Source organism: Pollachius pollachius (genome assembly GCF_949987615.1).
Source record: "Pollachius pollachius genome assembly, chromosome: 9".
In the NCBI taxonomy this organism is placed as follows: domain Eukaryota; kingdom Metazoa; phylum Chordata; class Actinopteri; order Gadiformes; family Gadidae; genus Pollachius; species Pollachius pollachius.
The window spans coordinates 10,633,424-10,655,566 of NC_136942.1; the positions used below are offsets into that span (position 1 = coordinate 10,633,424).

Sequence of the window (22,143 nt, forward strand, 5' to 3'; positions counted from 1 at the left end):
TCACTGGCCTAGCGGGAAGCCTTGAGGGGTCTAACGCCATTCAGTTCCTAACACACTCGCTGCAAAAGTGGTTCCCTTCCCTGGGCAACCTTGAGGGGGAGATCATGCGCGCCCATCGCATCTACAATGACAACCATAAGAAGCAAGGTGTCTCTCGTTCTCTGATCTTCAATGTTCTCCGATATACTACCCGCCATAACATCCTCAGAGCCGCAAAGAAATCCCCCCTCACCATTGACGGGCGGAGGATTCGCTTCTCGCCTGACTACAGCAGCCATACCGTTAAGCGTCGTCAAGCTTTCTCTCAGGCGATGGACATGGCCCGAGTCAAAGGTGTGGAATTTTTCCTGCTTTACCCCGCTGTGCTCAAAGTTAAAGAAGGCGGCCGAGTAAAGACATTCCAGTCAGTGAAAGAAGCCGACGACTTCGTCGCCTCCCTGCCGGCAGCACAGGCTCTCCAAAGGGACGAATACGGAGAGCAGGAGCCGGAGTGAACCTGAGACCATGTAGTAGCAATCTACATCAGAAACTAGCACTACACACCGCTCCGGACTAATTCACATTGCCTGACTTTGACCACGAGGAGAGCCACAGCATTGGATTGTTTATTTCTGTTTGTTTTTTGCGCTGTAGGCTAGGCTCAATGCCGCCTGGGATAATCACCATGATTTTGGACTAACGGGACGAAGGAGAGAGGTTGCCGCTGAACACCAATGGGAACTACCACCTGTCTATTCAGGTTGAAACAGACAATTTATTTTTTGGTCATTATGCTTCGGACTGATATTTTAGCCATCCTGTTATTTATTTATTTTTTTTCTCTCTATTCTCCCCGTTTGTGCGGAGTGTCGCCTGGTAAGGTGTTTATTATTCTGGTTTAACAACATGGAATACGATAGCCTGTTATTGTTGGCTGTTCTTATCGTATCTGCTGATTTAATCAATATGATGTTCTGTTATCGACGGTACAGGTAATACTTTTTAAGGACTGGGTTGAACCTCACTAATTAATCTTTTGCAGCCCTTTATCCGTACTAGGTCACGGATCAATCTAGCGATATGTTAAATCTATGTTTTATTTATTTGTTTTTTGTCATTGTCTGTTGCGTCACTGTCTTAACTGTTTCAAAGGGGAATATCAGCTGCGAATGTTGTGTTTACTCCAACTACGGGAAACCCTCAGAGGGATTTAGACTGCTCACGGAGGGAATGATCACTTTACATATGACTGTTTTCGTGTGCCAGTTTGAGAAATCGGGCAGTGGGAAATGGGTCATGTCCTTGAGCTTATCGGGAATGTTGTTGAAAAAATTGATGTACAATGGGTGAATTAAATATGCTTGTCTGGAACTGCGGCGGGCTGAATGCGCCTCATAAGCCAACTAGTGTACTGACTATGCTACACTGTCGGAAAATTGATCTAGCTCTCCTACAAGAAACGCACCTTCTTAAAAAAGATTCTGGTCGTATTGCTTATAAGTTTTACCACACTATTGCTTCCTCTTCGGCTGACACAAAAACTAAGGGAGTTGCCATTGTGATAAGACGCACACTGAAAGTTAAACTTTTGGGCATATGGGCAGATAGAGACGGTAGAATGACGTGTGCTAGAGTGGAAATGAACGGGAGAAAGGTGGCTCTTATCTCTGCTTATGCCCCCAATACTTTTGATACATATTTTTATGCACTGCTAACACAAAAAATGCTGGAGCTAACTGATTATGCATTTGTGGTGGGAGCTAAAATTTACGCAAAGGTGCTTGCCCGACGTATTCAGGACTATTTACCAGAACTAGTTAACTGTGATCAGACAGGATTTATAAAATCAAGGCTAGCCGCAGATAATGTAAGACGTCTTCTCCATGTAATAGATGCTGCAAGTGTCAAAACAGAACCTGCAGCTATGCTGTCCTTTGATGCTATGAAAGCATTTGACAGACTTGAATGGGCCTTTTTGTGGTCTGTCCTGGAAAAAATGGGTTTTGGTAAAGGTTTTATGTGTATGGTCAAGGTACTGTATTCTAACCCCTCGGCCCATCGTGCTCACTGGGCAATTATCTTCCACGCTGTTTCCGGTTACTAGATCTTCCCACTAGGGTTGCCCTTTAAGTCCGGCACTCTTTGCACTTTCCCTTGAACCTTTAGCGTAAATGATTCGTCAATCTACTATCCTTCAGCCTATCTCTGTTTATGACACTCAAAACCATGTAGCATTATATGCTGATGATGTTTTAGTTTTTCAGGATTCAAAATGAATTGGTCCAAATCTGCCCTCTTACCATTAAATGAGCCAGCTAAAACACTGCAAGTTCCAGCTAATGTTCCAGTTGTCCAGCACTTTAAGTATCTTGGGATTGATATTTTCCATCTATAAACCACATTGTGACACACAATTACTCAGAAGCATGGAACAGAATTAAAGCAAGCATAGATAGGTGGATTTGCCTCCCTAATTCTCTTCGTGCCCGTATCTAAATAGTGAAAATGAATATTCTCCCAAGAATTAATTTTATGAGCTCAATGATCCCCCTCTCTCCTCCTGTCAACTTCTGGTCAAGAATCCACTCTAGCATCTCACAGTTTATCTGGAATACAAGACACCCATGTCTGAAATTAACCACTACAAAGAGGAGGAGGAGGGAAGATGGGGGTCTCGCAGTGCCAAATTTTAAATTCTATTTTTGGTCCTTTATTCTTCGACCGATAACAGTTTGGTGTGACCCCTACTGCCTTTGTCTCCTGCCGTTATATTGAAGAAAATATAGTAAGACAATGGAATTTGCAGGATGTCCTCTTTGCTAATATTTCAGGCAAGCAATGTCAGTTACGCTTTGGCCCAATTGTCTCCAATCTAAATATCAGCCGGACTTGGGGCACAGCTAAACGGGGATGTAAGATCTCCTGTAAGTGGCATTCACATTCACCTATCTATACTAACAAGGGTCTGTTAATTGAAGAGAGACCTATCTCACCATCTTATTGGAGTGGCACTAACATTCGCCTTTTAAATGACATTTATGATGACATGGGCTTACGCTCCATTCAAAATATTCGTGGTGCATTTAACCTGCCCGGTTCCTCATTTTTCTTTTATTTGCAGCTCAGACCAGCTCTTAAAGCACACGGTGTCCCATGGCAACAACCTTTGCCTACTCATCCAATGCATAAATTGTTTGCAGTACTGGGTAAAAACAGGGGTATGGTGTCCACACTGTATACGTTTTTTTTGGAGGCCTCATATGTTGATTTACCCCTAGACAGAGAATGGAGAAGTGACTGCCCAGATATGGACCCAGATTTTGATTGGAGAGAGGTGTGGTTAAACATAAAGGTGGCTTCTCATAATCCCGACCATCAACAAATTCACTTTAATTATGCTCACAGAACATATTTAACACTGAACAAACTCTACTGTATGAACGCCATAAGTGATCCCTTCTGTAGTTTATGTGCTATGAAAACTCCTGGCACTTTCCTTCACATGATGTGGGATTGTCCACCAGTGTCACGATTCTGGGCTAAAGTGGCATCCGTAATGTCTGACTTACTATCAGTAACAATACCAGTGACTGTTTCTGTCCTTCTGTTAAATGATTTTGCAAAGCTCAATATCACCAAGCTTAAAATACGCATAGCACTGGCAGGCCTGACAGCTGCCAAAAAGATGGTTGCGGTGCGATGGAAGTCTCCCCACTCCCTTGTTATCAGACACTGGGTCCTCATCTCTTTGGATGTAATTTATCTTGAACTTTCAACTGCTTGGATTAATAAGGCTACTGAGACCAATTTAAACAACTGGCACTCTGCCGCTAATTTTCGGAAATAATTTTTAAAGTGACCCCTTTCCCGTAATCTTGCTTAAGTAAACCCACAGAATCTCCCTGGTGTGTGTGTGTGTGTGTGTGTGTGTGTGTGTGTGTGTGTGTGTGTGTGTTTGTTTTGGCATATTAGGGATGCATTATTTTGTTGTTTACACTGGCTGGTGCTTGTAACCTTTGGCACATTTCCCTAGCTGTCTTTATTCTAATTTCTATTTTATTGTTCTTTTCCTTTTCTTTCTTGTCTTTTCTTTTTTATCCATACACTTCTCTGTATCTATTTGCAAGTATGTGTACTAGATATAGTGTACTTTTCTGTATATTATTTAACAAAATATGTCGCACTTTTGTCTGTTAATCTGTGTTTTTGGAATAAAACAATTTGGTCGCAAAAAAAAGATTAGCATTAGTTAATAATATTAATATCATTATACCATGAATTAATATAGTTAACATTAATAACCTGAATAGCATCGTTAATACCACGAAGAATACCATTAATAACATGATTATAATTATAAATACCATTAATACTATGAATTAATACCAATAATATCATTAATAACATGAATATCATTCAGAGAGGGATCAGAGTATTAGTAACACACTTGGTAATAAAATCATTATGTTACGACTCAAAGTGACGGTGATGCGTCCTGCTTGAGGAATTCAAAAGATACCGACTCGGGGAATGTGTGTGGTCCACCAAACCATCGTCACAACCCTTCAAATAAAGGGCTTGTTGTTGAATCCTGGTTCCCCGACAGCACTCCGATAATGCCAGGTTTGTGTTGAGAAATAGCCTCTAAACACTGAGCGCTTCTCTAAAGCGGAACCAAAGCACCGACACACAGACCCAGAGAGGAAAACTGGGGACCGTGGGGGCGTTCCTGTTTGAGAACCATGGAAACCGTGGGCCTTCCTGTTTGGGAGCCATGAGACTTTCTGTTTGGGAACAGTGGGACTTCCTGTTTGGGAACCGTGGTTCCTGTTTAGGAACCATCAGCGTTCCTGTTTGGGAACCATGGAAACCGTGGTCCATGCTGTTTGGGAACCATGGGACTTCATGTTTGGGAACAGTGGGACTTCCTGTTTGGGAACTGTGGGGTCAGCGTTCCCGTTTGGGAACGTGATAGGTGAAGGGGAAACCCTCTATTTAACACGAATTATCCAAACTCAGAGAGAACCTGACCTAGTGAGTTTAAGCCCGGGCCGGACCCATGACCACCCGGCCCCCCCTGTGGCCCAATATCGTGGCTCATAGACCATGTAGGCGGGGCTTATCTTTTCTGCTTCACCATTGGTGAACGCTCGTGTCTCTCAGCAGGCCTGACGTTCAGGCCTCTGAGCCAACTGAGACCGGCCCACGGATTACCAGGCCTGACGCCAATGCAGGGGTGTGTGTGTGTGTGTGTGTGTGTGTGTGTGTGTGTGTGTGTGTGTGTGTGTGTGTGTGTGTGTGTGTGTGTGTGTGTGTGTGTGTGTGTCTGTGTGTGTGTGTGTCTCAGAACACAGACTCGTAATTTCACATTCCAAGGGCCAACATTTCTGACCAAATCCCTTTGACACAAATTATACTTCATGAAATACTAACTTTAGAGCCTTTAGAGTCCGTCCGTCTCCCTCTCTCTGTCTGTCTCTCCGCCTGTACATGTGTCTCTCTGCCTGTCTTCCCATCTCTCTGCCTGCCTGCCTCTCTTACTGTCTCTCTGCCTTGTTTGTCAGTCTCTCTGCCTGCCTGTCTGTCTGTCTCTCAGCCTGCCTGTCTGTCTACCTGCCTGTCTCTCTAGCTGTCTCTCTGCCTCTGAGTACAGTGTTCAGAGGACTCAAGACTCAGCGATGGAACAAGGCGTCCATTGTGTTTCTCCGTGACACTGGATCCCCCCGCCATCCCCGTCACCACGGCAACCGGCCGGAGAGGGCGGGGAGAGGGAAAGGTCACCACAGGTTCTGACACAGACAGGTTCTGATAGGTTATTATGATGCCAACCGGTTCAGACAGGTTCTTCTGACACCACCCGGTTCTGACACATTGAGAGTTTCTAAAAACTAAAACAGGAACTCCCCGTCAGTCTCTTTAATAAATGAGGTTGATTGCTCTGGCCAAGGACATGTCGTCCATAAGATGGAGGACCTGCTGTGTGGTCGCATCTGGCCTCCTTTGAACCCCAGTACTCCTGAGCGTGAGTGTGTGTGTGTGTGTGTGTGTGTGTGTGTGTGTGTGTGTGTGTGTGTGTGTGTGTGTGTGTGTGTGTGTGTGTGTGTGTGTGTGTGTGTGTGTGCAACCGTTAGCTTGTTTGCTCAGCGGTAAGGTAAACACCGCCGGCTCACTGACCTCCAAACCCTAAAAGATATCGAAGCTTATTCAACAACAGTAACAACTCATGACGGTCACAATGCATTATGACCTCATTAATACGATCATTAAGTAGCTGCATCACGGCCGATAACCTGATGCTTGATGATGACTAACAGGGCAGCGAGTCCCAACAGATACCAGGGTGTGAGTCTGAGAGGTATCCAGATTCCTCTGTCCACACCTGTGAACCAGGCTGGCATGAGTCCTGGCCTTCGTGTGCGTGCGTGCGTGTGTGTTGGCGTGTGTGTGTGTGTGTGTGTTGGAGCGCGTGTGTGTGTTGGCGCGTGTGTGTGTGTGTGTGTGTGTTGCCGTGAGTGTGTGTGCGTGTGTGTGCTGGCGTGAGGGTTTGTGTGATGGAGTGTGTGCGTGTGAGTGAGTGAGTGAGTGAGTGAGTGAGTGAGTGAGTGAGTGAGTGAGTGAGTGAGTGAGTGTGTGTGTGTGTGTGCTTGCAGATCTGTGTACAAATGCACAAAGACACAAAGACAATCGATACAGCGTTCCTCAGAGGTACAGAACGTTGGAGTTGTAATAACCCCCCTGTGCCCCCATCCCCCCCCTCACATGGACCCTTTTGTTTCAGGCTACTTCCTCCTGCTAATGGCTTGTGTAATCCTGTCAGCTTTGACACACTTTCTGCAAATCATCCCCGCCCTCTCTCCTCCCCTCCCAGCTGCCCCGGGGATAAATGTTTCTTCAAATTGAAACTGGGGAAATTTCTTTACAATTACTACTACTAATTATATCTTTCTGCTCTGGGATCCAGCAGTCCTAGTGTGTTATAGTTGAACCTCTGATCCAGCAGTCCTATTGTGTTACAGCAGAACCTCTGATCCAGCAGTCCTACTGTGTTAGAGCAGAACCTCTGATCCAGCAGTCCTACTGAAGAGATATTCTACTGAAGAGAAACTCATCCCCATGAGTGGATGAAGCTTGGAGGAGGTGGTTGTAATCAGTGTAATCAATCAATCTCCACAGTAGCCAGTCTACACAGTGTTGATCTGAAACCAGTGCACCTCCAGCGAAATGATTGATACACAAATAAAGTGAAACACCCTGTGCACCAATATTTGAGGTTGTCTGTAATCAGAGATTAGGTTAATCTTAATCTGATTTGTAAGAATCTATCTTCTTAAACATACTCGACATGTAAGTAGGAAGTCCACACTTCTACTCAACACTTAGGGTCATATCATCTGCTTGTTTGAATAAAGTACCATCTTCTATAGTAGAGGTTATCTTATGTCACTCTGTGTACTCTAACACCAAGGAGCCTTTCTATAGAGGATGGGTCGTATTTTTAGGAGACTCCTCTATCTTGGTACACTTTTAGTTCTCCTCAAAAAAGGTGAAAGGTCAACAGGTCAGAGGTTAGAGGTCATGCCAGGTTCTCGTGGCCTGCTGCTACTGACACAAACCGGTCATGTCACCCGGCACAACACACACCTCCTGTTGCGTTCCTCTCAAAAAGATGGCGGTGGTCATGGGGTCTCTTCTTCCAATGAGTCCAGGTTATGGGCGGGACTTCACATTATGTTATCACATTTTTTTAGTGCCGATACGATACGTATTGCACTTAAATCCTGTAAATACTGTGTTTTTGTAAATTATGCAATACAATTTTAAGATCATTATTTTGCATAGTTTATTGTCGGGGTTCATGTTCTGTAGTCCCGGCTGTTAAATGATTGTGGCCGAACAGAACAGAATATAGTGGATGCAGAGTGACTAGGTGAATACCCTGCAGTGCTCCCTGTAGGACACTACCAGTATTTATCTGTCACTAAATAACTGACAAGATACTGAGAAGTATTGTGGAAGCAAAGAGTCCCGATACTCAAAAGAATCAATGTTTCACTCCTCTTCCTCGTAACCTCCTTCTGCTGCTCCATGCTGACAGCAAGATGGAGACCAGAGTATCCATGGATACCAGAGACAAACCAAGATGGAGGCCAGAGTATCCACGGATACCAGAGACAAACCAAGATGGAGGCCAGAGTATCCATGGATACCAGAGACAAACCAAGATGGAGACCCAGAGTATCCATGGATACCGGAGACAAACCGAGATGGAGACCAGAGTATCCATGGATACCTGGGAAAAACCAAGATGGAGACCAGAGTATCCATGGACACCAGAGACAAACCAAGATGGAGACCAGAGTATCCATGGACACCGCAGACCCCTCCAGTACGTGTCCACAGATACACCACGGCTTCTACTCAACAGAGGGGATCGTAGTTTAGCCTTGTCATACTACAACGACCAGTGAGTCTCGCTCAATGAAAGGATGACTCGGCACAAAACCTTTCCAGGAGCAAATGTCTTTGAATTCATCCTCTGTACCAAACATTAGAACAGATTCAGCAGAAATAAGCCTGATCCAGTGTCTAGCTCAGGAATCTAATGCCAGTTGCTACAAGCACATAGAAACAGACAGACTGCCATTCCTCTTTTGTTACTGTCCGACTGTGTGTGCCTTTCGTCGTTAATATCAGCTCGTGATAGTGGATATCATCTGGGTACCGGTCCATACCGTGTTTAAACACGTTGCACACATTGCAGAACAATGTTGTCCTGAGACCACAGCCTCACTCTGAATCACAGCCAACTCTCAGGTTTCAAAACCAGCCGTTGCATGAAATGGTTTTCATCCGTCCTCTCCAGCACCTCAGACAGTATAACTGTGTGCTGTACAGTGCCCTCAAGGGAGAGACATCTCATTTCAGAGTTTGAGAAACGGGAAATTCCTAAAATCCCGTTTGTTCCCTTTGTTCCCAGAGCGCTTCGTTCCGCCTGAACCGCAGGGACACCAGGGCAAGGTGCCTGCCTCACTACTCCCAATGAGAAGAGACAACCGTCTGCACTGTGGAGACCAGGTTAGGAGGAGTGGGGGGGATGTCAGGGGACTGGGAGGACTGGGTTATGTCATGAAGCAGGGGGCACGCCCCGACCTGCCGCAACAACGTCCATATCAATCATTGAAAGAGAGAGAGAGAGAATTCTATTTGTAAGTACAATCAATGTTACACTCTTATATAATTACAATCTCGACACTGCTGCAGAACAACACAGAGGTAGAGAGACAGAGAGGAAAGAGGCGGAGAGAGAGAGAGCGAGAGAGAGAGTATGTATTCCAGTAAGAGAGTGGTCTCTTCTCTGAGTGATGTGAAGATCGATCGTCATCCCCTCATTAAAAATGGAAGAAATAAGTGTTGAATCATCCTGCAACAGAACACCAAATAAAGACCTGCAGAGAGGCGTGGCCTGGACCACAAATAGCTCGCATGATTGGCTGAGATCAGGATGGGAGGAGCCAGTGTGTGTGTGTGTGTGTGTGAATACAGTGGCGTGGCCGTAGCCATGGTGACGCGGGAGATCTCGCAGCAGACATACACAGGCCTAGATGTACCCCATGGATCTACAACCCCCACCCCAACCAGGGCTCCGATTACACAACGTAGCACAACAGTCACCAAGTGGGGATGAATACTCCCAGCAACAAAGGGATCATCAATCCCTGCAGTTTATTCTGCTGTTTTGTACGCTTTGAAATATTTCAATGTGATCCATCACATTATGTGTGTGCGTGTATCCCCTGACATTCATAATCCTCATTATCATGACTATAACTAGCGGCAGCGTCCAGTGTCTCTCGCTGTTAAACCTGCATGCACACTTGCAGTTTACCCTCACATCCTTCTGTGGAGGAGGAGGGGTTGCCACGGTAACCGCCACGGGCGGGGGGGGAATTAAAGGCCTAATCCGATTCCAGCAGGATGTGACTGGGCACCAGAGAGCTGAAGATGTCAGACTGATGAGACGCAGACGCGACCGGACCTCCTGACCCCTCCTCAGAGACGTCACCGTGGCATCCACCTCACAGCAGCCCGGAAATCACTGGAAGATAATGTCCCTTAAAACTGCTTTTAAGAAACATTCTGCGTCACCTAACATAATAATATCATATGAACCAATGTATTAGGGTCTCAAGGGTCAATAAGGCTTGTACGTGTGGGTGACATGTGGCTCTGGAGGTAGAGCGGGTTGGCTTGTAATGGGAAGGTTGCTAGTTCGATTCCCGGCTCCTGTGTCGAGGTGTCCCTGAGCAAGACACCTCACCCTCACTGCTCCGGACAAGCTGGCTGTCGCCTTGCATGGCTGCCACCGCCGTTGGTGTGTAAATGTTTGAATGAATGGGTGAATTTTGGGCAGTATTTGAAAGCGCTTTGAGTGGCCATTGGTTAGAAAAGTGTCTATAAATGCAGTCCTTTTGCCATTTACGACACATCGCAAAGGGGGCAGAGGACTATTCGAATGTTCGTTATCGTGTTAGTAATAAGGGTTCTCTGGTCATTGTTTGGTGATAAATCATGATATGATTCGTCAGAGTGGGGAGACATTGTTGTGTTTGAAAATACCATAAAGCCTCTCATGCGAGATGTGACCAGACAGAGGTCGGCCTAGGTCACATTGCGTCATAGTCACGTTGAGTTAGGACTCAACTGGAGTCCTATGGTGGAGAATCACCTACAAAACTCTCATGATGTATTGTCATGTACAAGCCTAGAGAATACACTTTAGAAGTAGATTCTAAATAGTCTAAACTCTATTTACTTTGATGTAAACACTCACAATTCCACCAAGAAGCATCTAGCTTGCTCAGCCAGGGTTAGAGTTTGGGTTCGCCCACTTCTGGATGTTTGAGAGGTGTGATTCCTACATAACTGTTAGCCAATAGCCGAGGGCTACTAACACACAGGTAAGCTATCGTCAGCAGGGTTGCATAACACATAACACTGGGACCAGGAGTGTTACGTGATGTGTGTATTACTCTGAGAGATGTTTACCAAAGGCTTAGCGTTCGAAACATACTAAATACCAGTTATGTTAGGATACAGCTTCCCAAAGGGCTCAGTAAGACGATACAGCTCGTTCTCCAGCCGTACTGTTGACTGTTTGCCACATGCTTACACTTTAATCCTTTTATTTCCCAAGACTAAAGCCGGGGCCCTTGAGGCTGCTTTTCAAGTTGTGCAAGAGGAGCAGCCACCGACAGATCAAACGCTCCGCTCTGAGACTGAGAATGATTAAAGATAAATAAAAACACAGGACTTTCTAGTGCCCAAGAGCACTGGTTTATATCGATTTCTGCCAAGCGTTCGGTTGGATTCTGCTTTGCTTTCCTCGCTCACACACTGGACTGTTTTACAAAATGGATTTCACTGCCGTCTGATGAGCACCGACTTTTCAGCGGATCTCATGTGAGGAACAGTGTATAGTTAGAGAACAGATCCACGTCTAGTATACGTTGGACCTCTGCAGACCACAGACCGCCGGAGCCCTTCATCACATCACACCCTGATGAAAGTCAGGGGTCATGATCACAGTCCTATTTGTGTGTTTGCAGATTATTGTGTTGTAATTGTGCGTCCAACATGATAATAAGTTAACTGTCTTGGTCCCACGTCCATTCAGCCGTTCGCTAACAAAACATTGAAACTTTGCAATTATTAGCATGTTAGCATTCTAATTGCCATGGTGCATTACCCTGCTTGCATGTCAGTGGTGTGCTATGCGAATAATGAAAGCTAAGATAACAGATAGCATGCGGTGTGAGATACACATGCTATCAACACAACGGTTTCCCCAGCCAGCCAGCCACATGTGTTCCCCTCTGTAAATGCCCCCTCTAGCTCTGGTGTAATCTGTGTTTACGGCCTATGTCTGTTTACAGTAACTACAGTAACTACAGTAACTACCGTTGTACAGTGAATCGTCCCACTCCTGGGAAGTAGAGGACTTAACGGAGCCTTTTGGCCCCACTCGGTTCAATCCCCTCCAACGTAAACAGAAGCTGTTCTGAAGGAGAGGGGCTCGCTGCGCGGACCTCAGGACAGGTGGAGTCCAGCCCGTCGCTATGGAGACGGAGAAAACCAGTGGAAACCAACACCACCAGCCCCCCCCCCCCCCCCACACACACACACACACACACACACACACACACACCACCTACTTATATCCTTCCTGTTCAGAAGATTATCTTAATAAATAAATAAATGTCACACGACAAGCAAAACAAACATTCCCACCCAGAAACAAAACAGCCAGATCAGCCAGTTCAGAGGAAAACATGTTTTCAGCGTTATCTATATCAGCTTTAAAAAAAAAATTTCCCTACAGCGTCAAGGACGATGGAAACTAGGTATAAACCAGTACTGTGTTTCAGTGGATTGCCAGTTACAAGTTCTACACACCAGAGGAAGTGGCTGCACACTTTGGGACAATCATACCAGCTGACCAGTGCTGGGTAAGGAGTGATCAGTGAGTCAAGGCGTCATTAAACTAAACCACTGACCTACATTCAGTGTTTATCAAATCAAGACCCCCATCAATGCCTTTCAAATAAACTGGGAATGAATTAAACATGCCTAATGGGCCAGGCTGGTCACATGGTCATCAGAGGGTTGTGTAAGGAGGAGATTATCTCCTCGGCTACTCATTATCCACTATGATGAATGTAAAGGTGACTGAGAGGGACTCAAACCAACAAACGTAGTGGTGAGACTTACGAGGCTTGTGTGTTACGGTTGGCCGATAGACCCAAAGCCACAATACTAACGGCTCTGAATTAAAATTCAATTCAAATTGTATTTACCTAATGCAATTCACACAAACGTACGCAGTTCAGCTAGACAACAGACCGGCAGGCTGACAGCCTTCAGATCGACAGCTTTACTGCTTCCTGGGAGGTCAAAGGTCGCGGAGCCCAGCACACCGCTCACGTGCCATCGGGGGGGGGGGGGGGGGGGGGGGTACCTCATGCCACGTTAGTAGCTATCATATCTAAAACACGTGTCTGTAACTAGTTGGTTAAAATACAGCAAGTAAACAACACGGCATCCACACACAAACACACACACACACACCCACACACACTGCTATTCGGCTAATTTCAGCAACTCTGCCGCGGTCATGACAGGCTAACATGGTAACGATGCTGGGGTGAGTCTAATTCTCTGGGTTCCATCTTGGTTCTAAACGCTAGCTGGCTCAGTGCCACACCTCAGCTAATGTTTAGAACCAAGATGGCTGCTGGTTGAATAAAGCTCTTGGATCCTAAACATAGATAAAGGAGGGACGTGCCACACCACATCCTCACAGCCTCACACCTCAACACTTCATGGCACGCAGCATCAGCTGCACACACGCACAGCAGGGCGATGCTATCTGCTATCCTTCAATATTTACATCACATTTACACATTTACATTCAGGGCATTCAGCAGACGCTATCATCCAAATCAACTTACAATCAGTACATTTGTCAAAAGAAAGAGAAACACTCTTCACTTTGACACTTCATGCTCTACAAAGCTTAGTACTGTTTTTAAGTTCAAGGACGTACAACATACAATCAGTGCATAAGAGGAGTGTGGAGTAGAGGCTATGCAGTCAATATTCTGTTGACTATTGATCCATTTAACAGATGCTTCATCCAGAGGAATGAAGAGAATTAAGTCATTGAGGAGCAGGTAGGGGTAGGGAGGACGTCTTGCTCAGGGATGTATGCAGGTGGGCGGTGGACTATTACCCTGCACCAACCCTCCCCCCGTTGGTGTTAATCCACACGTCCTCACTGGTATGATTTTAGTCCTTAAGTAGAGTAGAACGCAGGGGTCAGGTTATCGTCATCAGGACTCTAACCCAGGACCTTTAGGCTCCGAGTCAAACCTCCCAACCACAAGACTATCCCCCCCCCCCCCCAAAATCAGGTCTGGGCTGCAGGTCCACTGGACCGAGGGCAGTTGACACGGGGAGCCTTGCTGTGTCAACTCTGGGCCCCTGGGCCCCAGGGCCCCCCAGAGCCCACGGTCCAGAGAGACAAAGGCCGGCCCGCAGCTGAGTTTAGTTAAGTGTGTGTAGTTTAGTGTGTGCATCTGTGTGTAGTTTAGTTTGTGCATGCATGTGTAGTTGAGTGTGTGCATGTGTGAGTGTGAGTGTGAGTTTGAGTGTGCGTGCATGTGCTTGCATGCAGGTATACCCATTTGCACGAATAGCCACCGGCACAACATGAACCCAGGGCCAATGAGAACAGACAGACACACACACACACACACACAGACACACACACACACACACACACACACCTGGAGGTGTCAGGCCGCGTGTCTGGCGTGTTTTTATTTCACCCGGGGGGCCGCGGAGCCAGTGGGCCGCTGTCGGTGTCGGTGTCCAGCGCCAGGGGTCCGCTTACCGCCCGCAGGGGCCCCGTGACACACGCTAAGTTAGGGGTCTCCTCTGGGGGGGGGGGGGGGCTATTAGGAGCCCTGCTGTCTATTTGCATGTGTCTGCGGTCTATAACGGATACGGCCGGTGAAGGGGGGGGGGCAGTCCGCCGGGGGTATTTGTGGTACTGGGGGGGCAGCTCCCGCGGGGACATAGAGGTGGAGGGGGGGGTAGGTAGGGGTCGAACTGGGCAGGGGGGGGAGGAATATGAGATATAGGGAGAGAGGGAGATACAGGTAGAGAGACAATGTAGGGAGAGAGGGAGATACAGGTAGAGAGACAATGAGATCTAGGGAGAGAGGGAGATACAGGTAGAGAGACAATGTAGGGAGAGAGGGAGATACAGGTAGAGAGACAATGAGATCTAGGGAGAGAGGGAGATACAGGTAGAGAGGCAATGAGATGTAGGAGAGAGGGAGATACAGGTAGAAAGAGAATGAGATATAGAGAGAGAGGGAGATACAGGTAGAGAGGCAATGAGATGTAGGAGAGAGGGAGATACAGGTAGAAAGAGAATGAGATATAGAGAGAGAGGGAGATACAGGTAGAGAGATATAGAGAGGAGAGATGTAGATGAAGAGAAATCTAGAGAAGAGGGAGATATAGGTGAAGAGAGATGGTGTTCGATATAGATGCAGAAAGTGAGCGAATTAGAGACATAGATGGAGAGAATGGAGGGATGGAGAGATGTGGAAATGGAGAGATAGGGCCAACAATATATAGATAGAGACAGAGAGAGCCATCTCAATATAGAAAGCTATACAGAGAGAGAAAGATATCTAAAGAGAGGACAGAGACAGAGGGAGACAGAGACAGAGACAGAGACAGAGAGAGAGAGAGAGAGAGAGAGAACAGAGAACAAGTCGCAGCACAGAAAGACAAAGAGAAGCGGTAAACGGCCTAATCAGAGGGGCGTAGTGCACACACACGTTAGCATGTGTGTGTCTCTCCTTCCACACGCAGGCTGCCATGCCTGGCGGAGTGTGTGTGAATGTGCGTGTGCGATGCTGATGCGTCGCTGCAGAAGCGTGGGGGGGAGGAATGTGCTGAGTCCTGCTTGCGTCGGAGGTTACGGCGTAACTACGGCCCTCGGGCGCTCTGCGGTCGACTGGAGGCTATTTACAGGCTGAGGGTTAACGTGTGGGCAGAGAGAGAGAGAGAGAGATAGAGAGACCCAGAGAGACCCAGAGAGAAAGAGTGAGAGACCCAGAGGGAGAGAGAGAGACCCAGAGAGAGAGAGAGAGACAGAGAGAGAGAGAGAGAGAGACCCAGAGAGGGAGACCCAGAGAGAGAGACCCAGAGAGAGAGAGAGTGAGAGAGACCCAGAGAGAGAGAGAGAGAGACCCAGAGAGACCCAGAGAGAGACCCAGAGAGGTAGACCCAGAGAGAGAGAGAGACCAAGAGAGAGACCCAGAGAGAGCGAGACAGAGAACACTGTCCCCATACAGGGGGGGGGGGTGGGCGTGGGACAGGAGGTCCGGCGGTCTGGACCTCACTGGCTCCATTGTAGGACTTTCCAGCGGGGAAAAGTCAACATTTTCCCCCCCATGGGAGGCGCTGCACCCAGAGGTCAGGGACTGACTCATGCTGTGTTTATGGATGTGTCCTGTAGCATCATCGGGTGGTCCTTACTGGTGTCACTTCCTCTGGAGTACCGTCTCTTCTCAAATCAAAAGGAGAGATACCGGTAGACTAAGAATGGGGGCGGGATAATTAGTGGTTTAGGGGATTGATCTGAAGCTGAGAGTTACCGGGTTCGATTCCCTAATTTCCTCTGTCTACCTGAAGGCCTCCTACTGTCTAACCCCTACCTGCTCCTTAATGACCTGTCTCTGTACTGTCTAACCCCTACCTGCTCCTTAATGACCTGCCTCTGTACTGTCTAACCCTACCTGCTCCTTAACGACCTGTCTCTGTACTGTCTAACCCCTACCTGCTCCTTAATGACCTGTCTCTGTACTGTCTAACCCCTACCTGCTCCTTAATGACCTGCCTCTGTACTGTCTAACCCTACCTGCTCCTTAACGACCTGTCTCTGTACTGTCTAACCCTACCTGCTCCTTAATGACCTGTCTCTGTACTGTCTAACCCTACCTGCTCCTTAACGACCTGTCTCTGTACTGTCTAACCCCTACCTGCTCCTTAATGACCTGTCTCTGTATTGTCTAACCCCTCCCTGCTCCTTAATGAACTGTCTCTGTACTGTCTAACCCCTACCTGCTCCTTAATGAACTATATCTGTACTGTCTAACCCGATCTGCTTCTAAAAAAAAGACAACAGATAAATCCCTGGAAGTCTCTAAATAGTAAGCAGCCACTGGTAACGGGGTTTGTATTTAAAGGCTAGCATGCCGAGCTAGCTGAGGCGCCGTAGCACTATGAACCCGAGTCCATTCAGAGTCATGATGTAGCCATCATGGAATCAAGACGCTCACTTTAAGGGGACCCAGGGGTGGCTGTGTATTCATAGACCTCTGGGTAGCACCCTGAAACCACCAGCAGGGAGCCAAGGTTAGACATAATGACGGACCCTCTGCTCCTCTGGCTGATCTACAGTGTTTACAAAGCACACTACACACCTGTTGTGTGTACAGTGTTGACTACAGCATTGTTTTGGATGCTCCGATACATTCCCATGTAGGAGTGCACCTTCTTGTGTTAATTTACTAGACAATAAACAGATTCTTTTTCTGAACTTTAAATGACATCAAACAGACATCAGATGTTGTTTCAGCGTAAACACTGAAACTCCCCGGAGTTGTCCTCAGGTGAACACATTCATACGAGTTAGAGTGTGAAGTCGAGAGATAAAGTCTCTAAATGCAAAATTACAATTCAAAAGAGCGGCAAACGCAGCAATAAACAGACCAGAGCAAACACAAGAAATAATCAGACAAAGACGAACAGAGCAACCTTACACTGGCAGTCAATGACACACGCACGCACACATGCACGCACGCACACACACACACACACACTGAGTGAGTATGTGAGAGACTATCGACAAAGGATATCGGCTCAGTAGGTCAGAAGACAGCCTAGTGAGTGTGTCCCAAGAGGTCTCTCCCCCCTCCCTCCCTCCCTCTCCCTCCCCCGTCTCCCACGCAAAGCGCTGGAGGACCCTACAGGGTTGGGCTCCCGCTCGTCCTCTGGTGAGGAAACACAACAGTACACCTCTTTGTGTTTCCTTTGTGTGTGGAAACAGACCCATTCTGCTCATCCTCACTTCGCTACAACATTTCCCGTGGTAGACGATAGCGCCAAGCGATCCAGAACCAGTGTTTCCATCCCATATGCAGGGATGCTCCGATGCCAATTTCTTCCTTCCTGATACCGATTCCGATTCCTGAAGTTGAGTATCAGCCGATACCAAGTATACACCGATACAGCATCTAGCATTGTAACTGCTGACAGCACTTGTTCTTATTGAAGCGTTCATTTGCAATGACAGCAATGTTTAGTAAATTACCAAGTCCTGTGATGGTATCGGATCAGAGCACAGACTTGCGTACCATCCAGTACCCGATTACTGCCTAAATTGCAGAGGAGGAAATTCCAATAATGGTATCGGAAGAATTTCAACTCTACCCATACGCCCTTTCAAGGTTTGACCGACACAAAGGGGCCTTCCTCGCAGACAACAGTATCTGCTGCAGTAAACAGCAGAACCAATTATCAGACAGGCTTAGACATGCCTCTCCAACCAGGAGATGGGAATGGTTTTAGGATTAAAGGTGATGAGTGATCCACACGAGGTGGACAGCGGTGTGGCTCAGTTCCCAGCGAGCCGTAGCCCCAGAGCTTCTGCTACCTGAGCCCCGACGCCGGCTGGTGATTAAGTCATTAAGTCGTCCAGTAATCCAGAGAGTCGGCGCGCTTTAAGGGGAGAGCTGCCTTCCTCTGTCAGCTCATACTCCTCCATTAATCCCTGCTGGTTTCCATGGTTTCAGGGCTCCCCCTCCGCCGGCCCTCAGAGTCTGAGCCGCGCAGCAAACGGTAAACCGAGCTGGATGGCGTCTCCGTTTAATAGACTACTACTACCAGTACTACTACTACTACTACTACTACTACCAACACTGCTATTACTAGTACTACTACTACAAACAATACAACCAACACCACCACTCCTACATTACTACCACTACTACTACTTCATTACTAGTACTATATTACTACAACCACTACCACTCCTACTACTACCATTACTACTACCACTGCTATCACTTTCACTACCGCTACTACCAATATTAAATGACTACCACTGCTATTACTACTACCACCACCACTACATTACTACCACCACCACGCCCATCACCAATGGGTTTGTTTCCCATTGGCCAACCGTATGCGCCCAGATTATTCTTAAGGTGTTCCTAGTTCAATCCCCGGCTCCTCCTAGCTGAGTGTCGAGGTTTCCCTGAGCGAGGCACCTCGCCCTGACTGCTCCTGACGAGCTGGCTGTCGCCTTATGTGGTTGAATCCGCCGTCGGTGTGTGAATGTGTGCGTGAACGGGGGAATGTGAGACAATATTGTAAAGCGCTTTGAGAGGCCACTGCTTAGAAAAGCGCTGTTTGCAGTCTGTCCACCATTCACAGAGTGTAGCACCTCACTAGCACGCGGCGCGGCGTTAGCTCTGTAGTCTCTGCGCCGTCGGCCTCAGCAGAAGCAGGTTCAGCGGGTCGCTCCGTAACTCCATAGCAGCCTTTCCCCCGGGGCGGACCTGCCACTCAGGACCGGTGATGCGCCGTGTGAGTAAATACGCTGACTTCAGTACGAGACAAGCTGCAGCCAGGAATGTCCGGTCTGTTGTTCACCTTAAGGAGTGAGTTACAGCGACCGGCCTTGTTTACATTCAGACGGAGGTGGAGAGAATCAGGTCAGAGGAAGAGTGTGAGGCGTGCGAACAGAACAGAGAACTGACCAATCCCTGATGGAGGGTGTGTATGGCCCCATTTTATGAACACAGCACATTCATCCTGTCCTTCATTCATACCCTTCTTCATTAGGACGTCATGTACAATGGCTGGCAGACTGACGGACTAAAAGGCCTAAGTGTGGCCTTCCAAAATCACAAACTATTACTTAATGACCTGCTCCTTAATGACCTTTCACCCCTACCTGCTCCTTAATGACCTGACTCTAGTCTGTACTGTCTAATCCATACCTGGTCCTTAATGACCTGTCTCTGTACTGTCTAACCCCTACCTGGTCCTTAATGACCTGTCTCTGTACTGTCTAGCCCCTACCTGCTCCTTAATGACTTGTCTTTGTACTGTCTAACCCCTACCTGGTCCTTAATAACCTGTCTCTGTACTGTCTAGCCCCTACCTGCTCCTTAATGACTGGTCTCTGTACTGTCTAGGCCTTACCTGCTCCTTAATGACTTGTCTTTGTACTGTCTAACCCCTACCTGCTCCTTAATGACCTCTCACCCCTACTTGCTCCTTAATTACCGGTCTCTGTATTTACTGTCTAACCCCTACGTGGTGAGTGTCCTACCAGCCCACTCAACACACAGTGTCTAAAGACATGTCAAATGTCAAACATGCCTGCTTCACACACAGAAGCACCTGACAGACAAATCACCTGACCTCTGTTCAAACAGAGGAAGCAGAGTCCCCTCTGCCACGACCCCCACATATGTACACAAACCCACGCGTGTGTTATGTATTAACTCTCTGTTCACTGTGTGTGTGTGTGTGTGTGTGTGTGTGTGTGTGTGTGTGTGTGTGTGTGTGTGTGTGTGTGTGTGTGTGTTTGTGTGTAGCAGTGCCAGTTGCTTGGTGGTCCAACATGCTCGTAAAACAGTGCTAATGGGTGGATGTAGGATCCAGCATACAGTTCAACATTTGTGCACATCCATAAACAGACGTGTACGGTGTATCCATCCATCCATCCCTGTTATGTGTTGCTGATTCACTATGGTCGGCTGTAACAGGCCATCCAGGCTACGCAGCAGCTGAATAAAGTCTCCTTCTCTCTCGATGTGTACCAGACAGCGCCGGGCTATCAGGGCGGAGAGACAAAGAGCCAGCCGGTTCACTGCGCCCTGCCCGCCCCCTGCCCGTCAACACAAGCCCCTCTCTCATCGACCGCCAGTCACTCAGCAGTCGTCTTTGACGGGATGCCCAGAGGACTAACTCCGGAGCCGTGGCCCGGCTCCAGACTCAGAACACAAGGTGGATTTATATCGCTCTGTCTCTCCCCCTCTCCCTGCCTCCAAAAGTCCACGTCTCACTCCCTTCCCCATCTCTCTCTTTCTTTCTCTGGTCGATTATCACTTCCAGAGATGATCTCATCCATCAGGCGATGCAGAACATGCAGGCTGCACACATAAGCAGCGATATAAACGGATCACACCGTCCCGCTGCCTTGCGGTCTTGATATACCACCCTACACGGCCTCATAAAAACAGTCACCGGCATGAAGTAATGGAGGAATATGAGTACACTACACAGGTGTCTGGCTATAGCGGTATCACAGAGCTAGACACCGCGGTCAGGACGATAAGGGCGATATTGCAGCCCCTCCAGGGTTGGTATCCAGCGGTATCCAAGGGCCCGGATGCGATGGAGGCCAGCCACTGACAGGTGCTACCGCACCGGGCAGCACTCAGCAGCCCCCAGCACCACCCACCAGCCCCGGGCACCACCCAGTAGTACCCACCAGCCCCAGCACCACCCATCACAGCAGCTCTCACCAGCTCCGGGCACCACCCTCAGCCTGCAAGGTGAAGAGCCACACGTTGAGTGGGTTCGCTTACCTCAGTGCCACGCGAACCGAGCTCTCGTCCTGTCCCGAACTCATGCTGCCTCACCGCTCCCACGCGTCCGTGCAACAATTGGAAAGAAAAAAGATCGATCCGTATCGATCGGGTCTCATCGGATCCACCCGGAGAAAGAAAAAACAAGTGCGCACTCTCTCCAAGCAGAATGTTTGTGTGTGTGTGTGTGTGTGTGTGTGTGTGTGTGTGTGTGTGTGTGTGTGTGTGTGTGCTGCGTGCGACGAATGGAGCGGTCCGCGTCCACCTCGACTACGACTTAGCAAAACAACACGCCTCACTACTAACTGTGTTACACGCGCAACGGGGAGGCAATGCAAGCGGCCGTCAGCCTGGCGGCCCTACCGGGCGTGCATATCCCGGTTACCGGGCTCCCGCGTGCAGTGTGCAGTGTGCGGTGTGCAGTGCTCCGAGCTCCCGCTGCGACGCATGCATGCAGGGAGAGGGGTCCGAACTGTGCTGTGTGAAGGGGGGAGCTCTCCGGTCGCACGCCGTCCGCTAAACTACGGAGGATTGATCCGCAATGCGTCACCAAGCCACGCCCTCTTCCAACAAGCCACGCCCTCTTCCGTCACACCCTCTGCTCAGAGTTCGGTCTGTGACGTCATAGGGACCAGGGAATAAAGATAACGGGTTCCACCGTCCAGGGGTCTGAATGGATCCGTCCACCTCTGTCGTGGTAGGAGGAGGAACCACTGCAATGGTGCGTTTAGTGCAAAATATTGATTTATTTAAATTCTTTGATATATTTGTAAAAGTCCACTGTCGAACAATGGTTTGAGCAAGTGACAAATACTAGGCTACTTAAACACAGTTAAGATTGTGAAAGTGATGTTATGAATGTATTCATAAGGCGATTTAATGATTCCCACTTTGTACAGGTAAGATATTTCTGAGT

The 22,143-nt window shown here is 47.9% G+C and overlaps 1 protein-coding gene across 1 annotated transcript in view; it reads right to left on the reverse strand.

Moving 5' to 3' along the window:
* kif21a (kinesin family member 21A) overlaps positions 1-21,288 on the reverse strand; it is a 53,278-nt gene extending 31,990 nt beyond the window's left edge. Inside the window, exon 1 of the mRNA XM_079743010.1 lies at positions 21,228-21,288. Coding sequence (XP_079599136.1) covers positions 21,228-21,271 — 44 coding nt within the window. The 5' untranslated portion in view covers positions 21,272-21,288. The remainder of the gene's footprint in view (positions 1-21,227) is intronic.
* Between the last annotated feature and the right edge of the window lie 855 nt (positions 21,289-22,143).